This window comes from Rhinichthys klamathensis, unplaced genomic scaffold (assembly GCF_029890125.1).
Source record: "Rhinichthys klamathensis goyatoka isolate OS25496 unplaced genomic scaffold, OSU_Roscu_1.1 h1tg000181l_1, whole genome shotgun sequence".
NCBI classification, from domain to species: domain Eukaryota; kingdom Metazoa; phylum Chordata; class Actinopteri; order Cypriniformes; family Leuciscidae; genus Rhinichthys; species Rhinichthys klamathensis.
In genome coordinates, this window is record NW_026606709.1 from 3,766,675 (window position 1) to 3,782,882 (window position 16,208).

Consider the following 16,208-nt stretch of genomic DNA (forward strand, 5'->3'; position numbering starts at 1 on the left):
GACTAGTAAAATAGAAATGTACAGTTCTTTATTTAAAATAAATAAATTAAATTAAATTAAATTAATTGTCAAGCAAGAAAAGTGAGTATGAAATGTAATGTTTAGTTATCATCCCCACATTTAATTGCTCTTTTTACTTTATATTACTGAAAATATACAATAACATAAAATAATTTAATAAAACAGTTAATTCATATTGCGTCGGTTTATAGCCTATGTTTGCCACAGTCAGATAGCTATATTTGGTTGGCTTGGCTTGCATTTTAAAATAGCCTGTTGTTTTGTGTGGAAAACTTGCATGACCTCTTGAAGATCACTGTTTTGTTTTGTTCTAGCTGACCGATAACTAATTTCTGTATGAATCTCTTTAATACTTTATTATTATTATTATTATTATTATTCATATTTAGCTTTAACAATAAACATACAAAGATAAGTTATACATAATTAGCTGGATGCATCCAGCTCATGTTACATACATCTTATTTACTGTCATTTTATAAATCTATACACATATTAAATAAACTAAAATAGGGTTTGATAGATGTTATCCTTGCTTTATGCAAATACAATTTCCCATGCAATATTATCAATTGTATTGTCTCAACAACTATGGAAAATTCAGTGTTACAGTCTAAAACAATATCATGGTCATCTATTGTAATTATTTTATGAAATGCACATATTATGTATTAAAAATGGATATATGGTTCCAGAAATGTCGAGAGTAATAAATGTTAAAGAGATTCTGGCTCAAGATTACATCTCTATAATCCCATTCTGATGGACTTTATTCTGCGCAAATCCAGTGACGTCACTGGGCAATCACACAATTCATAGTGGCAGAATCATCTAACCTGCTGAAGAAAAAAACGATGGATACAATCAATATTTTGAATGCAATAATCAAATCTTACCGTTTTTTAATCAAACACGTTTTTGTTAATATAATAGGCTGAAACGTAAAAATAGAGAAAGGTTGTTAGGCTACAACAATAGGCTGTCAATGTTTTTTAATAGTCTTTATTATTTATTTATTTATTTATTTATTTATTATTGTTGCAGTAGAAGCATTAAAAATAAAAATATATGGGTATGGTATCATACTTAGTCATTTTGGCATGTGCAATTATGGTTGCCTAATCTTTGACAATTTAAATCCGTTTGGATGCATAACCATTCATTCAGTATATCAAAGTACCACGGTATTAACATCTTATATCATCACTATACCGTCTTACCATCAAAGTAAGGAATCAATACATGTCATATCAGTGGTATTTTGACAGAATTCGCTTTTTTCAGAAGGGTAGGCTAATATGGACCTGATCGAGTAGATCGTCGTTTGATTTAGAGCCTCTGTTCAACACGATCGCTTGTCTCGTCGTTCGATTACAACGCAAAGTCGCTCCGTTCCACACTCGCTCTTTTCTCTCATTGCAACTTTTGCAGGCACTCACTCCACAGACATGATCACCAGCTGAAGCCAAGACCTGCAATTTGGCTCTCTTTTGGAGCCAAAACAGCATCGAGACCCGTGGAGTTAAGTTGCTGACATCCTTTTTTCATCACTCACCCGGAGCCGATTATTAAATAAAAAATTTGGATGTGATTTTTCAATCTTTTATCCTTTTTCTCTCCCCGATGAACTGGGTTAGTAATGCAGGAGACAGCAGCGATTCTGTCCGCGGCTCAAGATGGCAGATTTTTATTGAGTTGTGAACAGTGCTGTCGCTTCATTTTTTGCCATGAATAACAGAAATCCTTGCACCGATGGCCCCTGTATACGAAGGTAAGATCTACTGCCCTTACGAGGGTGAAATTAATGTCAGACCTGCACATAATTGACTAACATTATTCACTCTCTCTGCAGAGAGACCAACGGGTCTGAGGTTCATTACCAATCTGTTTCTTGTGTCAGAGAGGATGCATAGGTTAAATTATAATTATTTATCAAACCTTCGCTTTAGTTGTTGAATTCGTCCAGGATTATTGTGGATTAAGACTAACATGTATTTGAAACCCCGAACCTCCCTGTTTCATTGTGCAGTGCTGTCTCTTCACCTAATGTTTATTCTTAGAGGCTATCATTACAAAATATCTCGGTTTTATAATAGATGGCTTTGTTTTCTGTATGTTCAATACTATAGATAATTGATCTATTTTGTTAATATACGAAACTGAAAGGGAAAAGTGGATATGAAGCAAACAGGCAGTATGTAACTTGAGCATGATTGTAAATTAGTATTTACATCTTGGATTTGCACTTACTCTTTCCTTATTTTACTATTATGTGACTTGTTATGGTATTGATAATGCACAGTATGGGTTGTAATGGTTTTAGACTAACTAATACACTGCAGTGTTATGGTGACTATCCTAATCCTTGTGCAGGAATGCTTTATAAATAATATTAGGAGGGATATAGTGCATCCATACTTTTTTTTAAATAATTTTTTTGTTCGCAACGAGGGGTGAAATCGATTTACCAACAGCCTAAAAAGCTGTTGTTGTTCTCCAGAGAGTATCCCGGGGTCACTTATAGGGTTAGTTCACCTCGGAAATTAATTCTGTCATCACTATAACCACTAAAGGCACAGCCTGTGGTTGAGTTTGATTTCAGAATCAGATTGAGAATGAATCCTATTCCGTCTGGTTTTAGCTCATAATTTGGACAAAGACGAAGCGGTGCATTGAAAATGTCGGAGGTGCCATGCCAGCCTTTAGACAGCATAACGATTGCGTTTATCCTCTTCAATTTTTCAATATTTCTGATTGATTACCCATGCATGCTCCCTCTGCTGGTGATAGCAACCACTCCCACCCCTCTCACCTGAATTTTTTTTAATCGGTGTCTGTCTTTTAGATTATTTGCACAAAATGAATAAGCAATACTTTTTAATATTTGCCCTAAGAACTATGCAGTTAAAGCAAGTGGGAATACTTTTACTCAACAGTTCTACAACTTTATCAATTGATTAGATTTTACTTGACTCATTAGATAGATAGATGGATAGATAGATACTGCAGATGGATGGATGGATGCTAAAATAGATACATCTTGTGGGATTGTAACATTTGGAGACCCTGAAGGTAACCTTATGGGACATCTGAAGACCCTCGAGGCTTGGCTCAGCCTTCATGTTACTTTAGAGGTTTGCTCTGGCTGTTGTGTAAACAGCATCTCTTATGGGAATGTTCACCATGATCCCAAAACCAAGTGACCTCATAAAGTGGGACTTTAACCTCATTTTTTAGTCAAAGAGTGATGCTCATATGGTGTAAAGAGAGATTTGCCATTTGGAAGTAATAGTTGATGTAGAAAAGACATTGATCTGGTGGTTTCTCTTTCTCTACTCTTGCTTATTATAGATGCATGCACTTACAATGGAAATGTGGAGCAGATTCACACATTTCCTTTACTGTCCATATGTCTTGTGTGATATTATGAATGTCATTATGTAGTTTTTACACTTCAGATGGCTGATTGTGTGGTTTCCTTTGCTGTTTGTCAGTCTATGGTTGTTTTCATTGAGTTGCAAAAGAGAAATTTTACCTCATTACCTTACAAACACCTAATAATTGTTATTTGTTGCTTCTTGTGGTTTGAGCAACCAGTCCAATTTAATGGCAATATTTTGAGTGTATGTGAGGACTGAGGATGCATTAAAATGTCTGTTCATGCTTGTTTAGCATTTATTTACGGATTCCTCTGCTCATCTCATGGCTGTCAGATGCGAGTATTGTTCTGCTAAGGCACATGCGTGCGCGCTGCATTGAGCTCTTTTCAAAAAGCAGGAGTAAAAGACCTTTCAGTTTGTGAATAAATATCTGTTACTGCTCCAGTTTAGGGTACAGACTGTCCGTGGAGACGTTTGTAATGCCAGGCCATAGTGAAAGCTCTTTGTTGTTGCCTTTTCCCCTGCACTGATGTGTCTTTGTGGAGCGCTGTGGTGCAGGCTCAACGCTCTGGCCCCAGATTACTCTTCCGTATGGGACTGAGCCAGAGGAGTCTTGGCTCCTGGCCCCGTAACCCACACTGACATGTTGATAAATGCCTGATGTGAGGACCAGGACAACCTGTCTCTACGGCAGAAGGAAGCAAATGTTTAGCTTTGGAAATCTACAGACGGAAAAAGACACCTTGAGTCAGGCCTGGGCTTTTTCGAATTTTTTTTTTCTCTTTATATTTAGGGGTCATGTGAGGTGATTATTAATATTATTTGCATTATTTTTAATCTTTTAAGGAATAGTTTATTAAAAATAAAAACTCTCCTTATTTATTGCCTCTCATTCTGTTTTAAGCCTGTATGACTTTCTTTCTTTACTGGAACACCAAAGGAAATAAGCTGCACTATACCGTAAATGTATTACGGTTTCCACAAAAATATTAAACACCGCAACTGTTTTCAACATTGATTATAATTTAAAAAAAAAAGCTTGAGCAGCAAATCGGCATATAAGAATGAATTCTGAAGGATCACGTGACACTGAAGACTGGAGTGATGATGCTGAAAATTCAGCTTTGCCATTATTATAGAATTATATTACATTTTAGAATATATAAAATTAGGACATTTTTATTTTTAATTGCAATACTATATTTTACAATATTACAGTTGTGTATTTTTGAATAAATACATGTAGTCTTGGTGAACACAGGAGACTTAAAGCATAAGATTGTTACCAACCCTAAACTTTTGAATGTAGTATATATAGTCACAAGAGACTTCCAATCCAAACAGCTTCTGCATTATATAGGCTATTCCATGTCCTCTGAAACCAATCTTTTAAAGACCCCAGTATAATGGTCTTTATTGTCTAAACCATGTGATTAGTTTCTTGTAGATGATCTCTGCCAACTGTTTTTGCTTTTCAGACCTTTAGAAACTTTCTTGGGTCCCCTGAGTTTGAGTTCACTCCACCATCTCCACTTGACAACTTTTCTAACGTGTCTTTCTGTTTTGGTGTAGTTGATTGATTGTCCATAACTGATCTTAACCCATGCCCAAGGTCCAAGGTCTTTGCCAGTTAAGAATTGCAGGAAAATCTATAAGTTTGGAGGTCATTACCCCTGACTGAGTTTACATTGTTGGCCCCCTTGATCAAGAGGAAGTGCTTCTTTGCAAGGACACACTGATGCATTGTCACAACAGTCTCCCTTTGGCAGACGGACAAATGCCTGGTTCTCATAGCCATCCACGTTTGAAAACCACAATGGCTGTCCAGGTCATTGGTCACTCTTTGAAATGGATGTTTCTAGTGCATTATACTCGCATAAGTCCTTACAGGACTTTTTGCCTCACCGTGGGTTAATGAATGAACCGCAGTCTTATTGAATGTGATTATGCTGTCCACATCTTGTGCTCCTTTGAAGCCTGAGGGACATTTGAGCTCTCAGAACCTCAGTGGGAAATGGCTCACAGGTGTGCTCTGGTGCCCAAGGGAGCGGAATTATGGGATATGGGGGTTGGTTAGTTAATGGGGTCTGTCCTACTGACAGAAACCAAAAGTGTAGGGGAAAACGGGTCTTTGTGTTATGGGTGAGCTCATTCATTCATTTATTTTATTTTTTGTAAAGGCATTTGCTTTGTGAAGTGTAACTATGGGCTCTATGCACGGCGGTATTTCCGGTGAAGGTCTAAGGATGCTGGATTACTTCCGCCGATCGTAGAGTCCAATGCTATACCGAGAATTTATATTGGTTTTTATACTCAATTGCTATACTAAAGAAACGTTAGTCACAAAAACAGACAAAACAGACACTCCTCATTTTGTTTATGCTTCTGTGTTTATTATATTAAATAAACATAACTATATATAAAATTACATCTAAACGTATTAAAGTTTCGTTTCAAAGACGAGAGGACAGTAAATTTTGAAGACTCTGCCATAATCCCGTTTTCCTCCGCTTTAAATCTCCCCAACCGGAAACGCACGAGCATCCTTGCGTCAAACGCGGAAGTTATGCGTGCATAGCCCATTTATGTTCGGAAATGTAGTGTACAACATCAGTGCATTGACAGCATCTAAATTGTATGCACTTATGAATGTATGATTTTAGAAATGTCCTAATCTTTGATTTATCAATAGAAAGACGAGAAAGACATTGTTAATGCCAAACTTATTTATAATTGAAATCAAGATAGGACTATTAAAAGTAAAGTCATTTGCGCTCAATTGTGAATGGCTGTAATTATTTTCAAAGCTCAACATGTATGAAATGTAAACGCAGTGGATGTTTTGGTATAAGATGTTTTTCTCATGAACTGATTTATGTGGGTGCTGTCACAGGGATTTTGACCTCTATGGAAGTCTCACGGGATGAAACCGTTAAAATGTCAAATTAAGTAAACCGCTTTAAATGTGATGGCTTTAAATATTTAATTAATCTCTTTTATTATAAACAAAATAAAAACAAACATTGAATTCTATTAATTCAATATTCTATAAACCTCAGAGGATTCGTAAACATCTGTATGTCTCTGAAGTTGTTCATTTGTAAAAGCGTTTACATTTCAGATGCTATCAATATGCTGATATTGTATGTTACATATGAAAACGTATGTTTGCTAGAGTTGGGAAGGATCAGTGGAGAATTTAAGGGATTTTCTTTTTTTTGGTGCTGGACTGGTAAAGTTTTAACTTTAAAGATGCAGTATAACTGCAATTTTTAATACAATTATTAAATTTGATTTAAATTCTTTATTTTTTTCATTTTAGTTTTAGTTAGTCATTCGTTTTTGTATTAGTTTTTAAATATTTCTGTTCATTTTTATTTGAGTAATTTTAAACTTATCCTATTTCAGTTAGCTGCCAAGGCAACATTTCTCGTTTAAGGTTTTCATCTTATTTTTATATTGTATTTATTTTATTTATAGCTTTATTTCAATTAATTAATTAACTTTTTTTTAAGTTGTTTTAGTTAACAATACCAAACATAACCCTGAGATTAATTGCAATTATTTCATTCTATTGAATGCCTAGTTTTTAACAGTATAGAGAGAAACAAATCTGCACAATTATTTACAATTTCAAGTTTTAAAAATATTTTGTTGTACCTTTCGAAGGAGTTCTTTCTCATTACTTTTATCTGATGGTTTTATGACACTGGTCTCTCTGGAATAGTACTTATATACACCATTTTTAGTGTAAAGAAGTAAATTAGAATTCATGTTTTTCTTGTACTTTTAATAATGGGAAGAAAAAGATACACAACATTAGGTTTACTTATTATTTGAATTAATTTCTTATTTTTGTATTTGAATAATTTCTGTGGTTTCAGAGCAATGCCTATTTAAAAGGCAATTTCTTTAGAATGCAAGTAGTCTATACTATAATGCTTAATATCTTTTCAATAGTTTCACATGATATAAATAGGTTTTTTGGGTTACACTGTATTTTAAGGTGTCGTAGTTACATTGTACTTACTCAAATAAGTACTGAGTAAAATTAATTAACTGTACTTACTATAGAGTTAAGGTTAGGGTTTGGTTTAAGGTTAGTCACTTGTAATTATGTAATTATGCATAATTTACTGCTATAGTGTGTACATGTATTATTAACTACATCACCTTAAAATAAAGTATTACCAGTCTTTATACATGCCTCGCAAAGGGATCATCATCACATTGCATTGCTCTTTCTCTTCGAGTTCTTATCTGTACTTCCCTCTTGGGCATCACAGCACATGACCTGCAGGCTGCATAATGGGATTTTATGATTTCATAATTAGCCTGTTTGCTGTGCTCATGTTGACTTGCGTAATAATTTCTTATGTAACTCCCATTTTAAATGACTAATTTGTGGTTCTCTTTTTGTGAAAGTTTTGGCATGACTGGCAACGATTAGGCCGCTATAAGGTTTGAGGGAGAGAGATGGCAGCGACGTGAGCCTGCGAGCTCTCGCCACATGCGCTCCGCTGAGGTAGGTGAGTTCAGCATGCGGAAACAGAAAGAAGCAGCTGCAAGCCTCTCTGTTTGTTTCGTGGTGCAGGCGTCAGATATGATGCAGCACCAAGGGCATTTTCAGACAATGCTGAGTGTCATACCTTTCTACACCCACACTTATCCTGCAGCACCGATGCATTCTGGGATATGTGGCGTGTTTACACGGTAAACAAAAGGTTTGCATTTAGTTGCCAGGTTTTGTCAACATACGGTCACTTAGTGTGGTAAATAAGCAGCAGTGAAAATGCGAAGGTAAACAGAGGGATATGACAAGGACATCATCACGCATATGAGATATTTGTATTTTTTGTTTCAAAACATCACAAACTTACAGGAGCCACGGAATAAAAAAAAATAAAAAGGTAGTTGCAACTTTTTATTTCACAATTCTGACTTTGTCACAATTAGGAGGAATAGAAGAAAAGTGTGAGATATAAAAGTCAGTTTCCGCCGTGGAATAAAAGAAAAGGTGAAACAAAATTTTATCTCACAAATCGGACTTATTTTTATATAAGAAAAGTCCAAATTGTAAGACATATATATCACGGAAAAAAGCCAGAATTGAGAGATAAGTCGTACTTGTGTATATATATATATATTTTTTTTTTATTCCGTGGCTTCAACAGACGGGCCTGTTTTGACTCATTCTGCCAGGTCTGGTGGATGTGCTTTTTTTTTTTTTTTTTTTTTTTAAAGGGTGGGGGTCCAACTGGCATGTTTCCTTTGATCAGATATGAGAGGATCAGTTCACGCTGGGGTCTCTCCCGGCTGCATTCTTCCACCAACAAAGGGAAATGAAAGGGGGGCTTTTTTTCACAGCCGCTGGATTTGCGGGGCTGTAATCACATGGCAATTACTCCTTCATGAAGGGCACCATTCATTTCGCCTTCACACCTATGGTTACAGGCACCAGGGTTCATATCACCAGCCACTTACTGATGGAATTCAGCTGCTTTTGTACAATGCAGTCCTGCTTATTCATATGGATACGTCTACTTTCATCCGGCTACATTTGAAAACAGTGTTTTTGTTTCAGAGCGCTCTCCGTCCACACTAGCGTTTATCCAAAAGTTGCTCATCCACACTGAAATGTCTGAAACGCTTAAATCACCTTACTGTGCATGGGTAAAACATAATAAAGTTCACTGAGATGATCTCAAAAGACCAGACATAATAAAGTTCACAAGCTATTCTTCTGGCACAACGACCATTTCATTAGCAAAATATCCCTCCACTCAATGGTACATCCAGGTCACACGCTATTCCATGGTCTAAAACGCATCGTGAGTGCAGTTTCTGTAATATGAATATTGTACAAAGTAACATTTATTTTTAACAACTCTATGAATAGCAGGCACATGCCGGCATAACTAGATATCTATGGATACAATATGCCTCAGATGACTAAACAAGCGTCATGGTTTTCGAAAACCTCTGTTTTCAAAGACAACACTACAACGCAAAAATGGCGTCTCAATGTGGACGGAAGGCCAACATGTAGAGAAAAAGATTAGTGATTAATTATCCATTTAAAAGAAGATGAATTATCCAGATTAATGTTGACGTAGCCTATATATCAAGTGGTTGATGACATGGGCATCTTTGGTTTTTAGCCACATATTTAATTTGAGCTGTAAGTACAGTACATGGAGATAAAACATGGTTTTGTAGTCTCATGTGCCGGTTTTTGTAATGTGGGTTACTGTGCATGAGCATACATGGATGAAACCGAGGGTTGAATTGGCATACAATGCATTCATTGGTCTTTCAGTATGTTCTCCCCCTCCCTTTTCTACCCATGCCATGCCAGCTTGCTGAAAGCACATTGTCTATGCCCTATATAATCCCATTGTTGTCGAGAAGCCCCCAAGACTTAGGCCACTTGGCAATGGCGAGGCTTGGCCTGCTTTATTTGGGTTTATGTACAGTCCGAACTTGATGTGACAGACAGATTAACTTTACCCACAAATATAGTTAGCACCTAAATAAATAAACACTGTTGCATAAAGATGTGTCAATGGTTACATTTATTAGGGTTGGTATTGTAGATATAAATCTATCCAATTTGTTTTAAAAAAGGTTTTTAAATAAATAATAAAATACAAAAATAGTAAAAAAAAAAAAAGTCAATATTAAAATATGAAACATTAAAAAGTGTTTAAACCATTAAAATAAATGTATGCTTTTTGGCTTTTTCTCCTTTTGTATTGATATAGATAGTGAGGACAGGATCAGTAAATGTTGCTTGCTGGTTTCGAATTGGCATGGCCTAGCCCACGCGAGAATGTACGTCTCCGTCTTCCTTTAACCGTTTCTCAAAGCTTACATAGTCAGGAGCCATGAGAGAGATGTTGTCAATAAAGAAGTCTCTTCACTGCAGGCCTCTTCAAAATGGTCACTTCCCACCCTCTCATTCTCATGTTTAATGCCTCACGTACTGACAGTGCTGCAGGTAAAACTCTCCACACACACAGTCATTGTGGGGTTTGGCCGTCCAGCCCGACTGTGGGCTCTTCACAGATGGCTGCAGGTAGCGTGACACGCTTGGCTGATAACCAAAGGACTTCAAAGCCCCAGACAGCCAGAACTGAGCTAAGTCTGCCCCATTTTTTGATGTGCGCCTGGAGGAGAGAGAAAGGGACACTGGCGCCCCGACAGACCAGAGCGCTCTTAAGAGCCGGAGATGAGCGGCCCCATTGCCCCTTAATGAGCTCTGCTCGAAAACCCATCACGCTCACTCACAGGTCTTCTTTGTCAAGAAAGCTTGATCAGTAAAGGGTAGACTCTAGTTAACCAAGCAAAGCTCTGATTGGCGACTATTTTAAACTAATCTTGACTTCTAAGAGATCCATTTTTGCAGTTTTTATCTCTTTAATTTGAAGTTCTCTTTGAATTTGCAGCAAAGGGAAGGTTGTAAAAGAGTGTGAAATGCATAGTTCAACCAAAATATGAAAATTCTGTCTTTTACTCAGCTTTGTGTCATTCCAACCCTGTATGATTTGTTTTTTTATGTGGAACACATAAGAAGATATAAAATGCCTGTTTTTGTCCATGAAATAAAAGTCCTCCTGTAAATTCAGTATTTAGTCGTGTCATATTCATACATTATAGTCAGTTTTGCTTTAATGTCATTTTAGCTTATGAAAATAATGTTTTAGTTGACAAGAAACCAAATATTGAGGCATTTTATATAGTACTTTAGCATGATAGAATAATTTATATACTGTATAAAGGTTTGGTGTCAGTAAGATTTTAATAATGTTTTAGAAATAAATTTCTTTTGCTCATCAAGGAATGATCTTTAATTGATCAGAAATACAGTAAAACCTTACTGTTTTTAATATATTTTAAAGTGTAATTTATTTCTGTGAGGGCAAATTTTCTGCTTAATTATTCCAGTCTTCAGTGTCACATGATCCTTCAGAAATCATTATAATATGCTGATTTGGAGCTCAAAAACATTTCTTATTATTATCAATGTTGCATACAGCTCTGCTTGATATTGTGAAAACGATATTTTTTCTGGATTCTTTGAGTAGAAAGTTCAAAAGAACAGCATTTTTTAGGAAATGGAAACCTTTTGCAAATGTGCTTATGCTCACTTTTGATCAATAAAACGTTCTTGCTGAATAAATGTATTATTTTTTAAACAGTATTGTAGATGCATTAACATGAACGTATTTTCTTGTCATATTTTCATCAACAGTAGAGTAAAAGTTGTTTTACAATAAAAAAAGGTGTAATCAGAAAAAACCCTTTTACTCCTCTTCGAGGTATGAGAGCATGAAAGATGCGCTTTGGGCCGCTGGTGCGTGACGTAAGCTATGGATTTCACTCTATACACTCTCATTGACCGCACTCTGAACTGGCCTATCGTTCAGCACACACACTCGAGAGGACGGCAGAGAGTAAAAGGGAGTCTGATGATAGATGCGGTAACTTCCATCCTCTCTATCTTCTCCTCTGCTGGGGTGCATCTTGCAGGGCCGATATCTTGGAGGTTAATAATTGAAAGGTTGCTAGTGGGTTGTTGGCCGGGTGTAGTTGTGCGTAGGCTGTAACCTTTGTGTGTGAGAGACCCCCTCCCCTTTCTTCAAGATCAACGACACATGCGAGCCTGCCCTCCCCTCTGTGTATCCCATGACCGGTCAAGGGTAGATTGACGCTCCCAGAGCCTAGAATATCTCAGTCTCCTTCCTCACTCCGTCTCCAAGAAAGGCCAAGCGCTGACCTTTTGCTATGAAAGCATGGCCTTTGTCGTTTCTGGGATTGTTGTTTTTACCTTGTAAACTTTATGACATTGAACAAGAGTGCGAAGGAGAACGAGGTCGAGGTTTCTACGCAATGGATGGTAGCTGAAACAACTGTGGATGAGCGTCAACACTGGGACTCGTTCCCTTGTGGGCTCTGGATCCTGTTTATTTGAGGCTGGACACCCTCTTTCATGTGTTTTGAAAGTCTGTGTTGCCTTTGGTGCCATGGACTGCCTGACTGATTACAGGCTTCTCTCTTTGAGATGTACGACACCAGAATGTCTGAATCTGTGAATCCCTTTGGGATGGTGCTTCGGGGACGTTATAACCTCTAACTCGACTCAGAGACAAGACAAGCCCGTCAATAATGTATATGTCCCCTTTCTACTTTCAGTATGAATGTGAGTCACATGTTGTGGTGTGTGTATATAATAGAGCGCCTGTCACGTTTAAAGTGGGACCTTAAGGGGCCGGAACACTTAGAATTCAGCCTTGACATTAAAAAAAGAAGACAGGAATGAGGAAACAATGTTGTGAAATGTTAGTTTGGAGTCCAGGGCAAAAACAACATTTACTTTTGATTTTTTATTTACCTTTTTTTGGCCCAATATATTGGTGGCATATCAGTTATTGTCTGGTATTAGAAATGAAGAAATTAGAAATTTAATTGATTGTTTAAATTTAAATAGTACATGCTCATTTGCCCTTTTTATACATTTAGATGATCTGTTCCATCATCTAACACTTTTATCTTTAAAAACACTTTTTTAATTGAATAAATGTAATCTTTAGCAAATCTCAGAATGAATATCCATTGCTTAGTTATACTGTAAATTATAATGTTGTGATGCCTAAATCAACTCATTGCATTTGTTTTGTTTTTTAGAGTTTTTTTATTTTTTATTTAGAGCGTACATTTGTATTAGTTACAACAATAACATTAATTTCATCAGCATTTTAATATCAGAAAACGTCTGCATGAACATTTTTGTGTTCTGCTGAAGAAAGTCACAGGTTTGGAATGACATGAGGGTGAGTAAATGATTACTGAATGTTCATTTTTGGATGGACTATCCCTTTAAGGTGTGTGTTTGTGTGAGGGGCAGTTTGGTACTATGGCCTGAAATGTCTCATGTGGCTGACACTGCTAAGACCATGTGCCTGAACTCTTGCATTTGAGATTGGAGGATACGTACATAAACACACACACACACACACACACACACACACACACACTATAGTCCCATGCCGAAGAGAAAGCAGGGAGCGGGTGGGTTGAATGCTTATCACAATCAGACACATGGACAGTGTATGTGTGTGTGTGTGCTTGTCAGACCTTCACTGGTGTCAGGGCTGATCCATTTCTACAGCCCTGCTCTATGCCAGCCAGGCAGCGCTCAAAAAACAAACAAAAATGCTTTGGAAACCACTATATGGCTTTCCATTGGCTGCCGTGAATACTGATCGGGTCTGACTGGTTCTTTAGCACTTTGGTATGATCTGATCCTGAGAGACTCCCCAGCTCAGATATGTTTTAATGTGTGTCTGAGAATCTCAGAAGGATACGGCTCCATGTGTTTGCCCATGCATGAAACAAATGACAGCCATATTCACGGTAATGAATTCCACAATCCACACTACAGGGCCACCCAAATAATGTATGCAATGTGCAATGCAAGGAAGATATGGCACAAAACATTCTTTATTGTGTGTTCTGTCTTTGTTGTTTGTTTCATTTCATATTCCATGCATATTTTCAGCATTGAAATGTGGGTTTCCTGGTCAGCTAATCGGTCTGACAGAACATTAGATTTACATTTTAGAAGCTTTCCATCCATCCATTCTCCAAACTGCTTATCCTTTGTGGATATTGTACTTATCTGTGTCTGTCCAAACTTAAAAATATGTGTGTGTGCTACTTTATGCATGATTTTTTTTTAGATCATGTTGTATTTACCCAAGATTAGTGTTGATATAATTGAACGATCATCTGGTTTTGTGTGCTGTGAGTGACTGGTTTTCATCAGCCAAGGATCTGGTATTTAGGGGCTTACTCATTTTTAGGCTCTTAGTTTATGGGCAGAGCATGTTGTTTGTTTGGATCTGACTAAGTACACTGTTCTTTTACAAGTTGAGTCACATGACTGTAATGAAGCTGTGAGTCAGAGAAGGTTCAGTCTCAAACGGTTATTTAAATTGAATCAAGACACTTTTTTCAACCAGGTCATCACCCATATCATGGGTGAACAGATTTACACTGGTAAAAAAAAAAAAAAAAAACATTAAAAAAAGAGTTAAGGATTATTTGGTAGAAGTGTAATACTGAATTTTACTGATTTTAATACTTTTTAAAATGATTTTAAAAATAGATGAGAAAAATAGAGGACAAAAAGTTGGGGACAACGCAGAGAGGTTCAAAACAGAGAGGAAATCTGTCACATTTAACCTTACAATATCTCTTAACGATTAATGAAAACGATATTAAGAGATGCAATTAAAAAATAATGCTATTATGATTTATGCCTTAACTGAATGATTGTTAAAAATAAATATATATATGGGGGAAATCAATAAATATTCGTATTTATTCAGCTCTTTTGAAGGTAATTGAAGAAAAACATGTAAAAGCTATTAAAAACGATCTGGCTTTTATAATTTTTATTAGTTTTCGTATAAAGGTCAGAAAGGCAATACAAAATGATGGCCCATGTATAAACTCATTCATCATCTTTTAGCTAAAACTAATTAATTTGCCTAGTCAGACTCTGATGGAGTCACGGATTACATTATTTTAAAACGTATTGTTGTTCACTGTGTGTGTATATACGTGTTCCTGTTTTGTTCTTTTGTTCTGTCCAGGCCTGTAATTTCATTCTTGCCTCCCCAGAAAATGTCAACCCGTTCAGTAATCAGATTACTCATAGTTTATGGCTTTTGTCGAGGTATTAATATGTTGTATATGTTGTTCACTTATCACTACCGTCAGTGGCTGGCAGGACTCCAGGCTTTGTTTATGGAGCTCTCAGCACCGCTGGTCTACAGAACATCATTTGTGACTCAAAGTCAACATGAAACGGCAACTTCGCAAAACATTTAACTTCTGTAATGTGACGTATGATGAATGAAAAAAAAATTAACTTTATTCATCTTTATCCATTCATATGTGATATGTGGTTAAAAAAAAAACCAAGAGGGCTTGGTAACACTATATTTTACAGTGTCCTTGTTGCATGTTATTACTATATTAATAACTATAAATTATGTAAGGAATAATTGACGACGGGCTATTGAATTTTTAGAAAAATAATGCACACCTGAGGTGCTAATGCGCCCACGCATCACACACATGACCAGCGTCGGCCAATAGTGAGCCTACGTGTGACGTACAACACAGAACCGTTGCGCAGTTTCACTACGTGAAATCTCAAGGCCCACAGAGAAGGAAATGAATAGTTGAATAAAGTCGTTATTTTTGTTTGTTTTTTTGCGCACAAAAAGTATTCTCGTCGCTTGATAAACTTAAGATTGAGCCACTGTAGTCACTCAGACTATTTTAACGATGTCTTTCATAACTTTTGGGCCGGTCAGTTTCGATCCCTTAAGAAGCCTATGGAGGAGTGATCCAGCTCTCAGATTTAATCAAAAATATCTTAATTTGTGTTCCGAAGATGAACGAACGTCTTACGGAGTTGGAACAACATGAGGGTGAGTAATTACTGACAGAATTTTCATTTTGGGGTGAACTAACCCTTTAAGATTAAACAGACTGTGTTCCTTTAAGACTTCTATCTGTAAATGACCTCCGTTATGATTGTCTAACCTTTATGTACCAGCATATGGTGGTCCAAGTTGGTATACTGAATGTCTGTTGATATGTAAACATAGATGGTCATATGATGAGGTACTGAAGGTTACATTAAGGTGCCTCTATTATTATTATTACCTTTAATGTAGTGTGTAATATAGCTGTTGGTGAATATAAAAGGTCGGCAAGGTTTCAAAAATC

The 16,208-nt window shown here is 36.6% G+C and overlaps 1 protein-coding gene across 2 annotated transcripts in view; it reads left to right on the forward strand.

Annotated features, from left to right (window-relative positions):
- The first annotated feature begins 1,426 nt into the window (after positions 1 to 1,426).
- The window catches only part of hipk2 (homeodomain interacting protein kinase 2), a 95,975-nt gene continuing 81,193 nt past the window's right edge, over positions 1,427 to 16,208 (forward strand). The window contains exon 1 of one of the 2 annotated variants that reach the window (XM_056261320.1): positions 1,427 to 1,792. In XM_056261320.1, coding sequence (XP_056117295.1) covers positions 1,774 to 1,792 — 19 coding nt within the window. In that variant the 5' untranslated portion in view covers positions 1,427 to 1,773. The remainder of the gene's footprint in view (positions 1,793 to 16,208) is intronic. The other variant, XM_056261319.1, reaches the window with a different exon arrangement.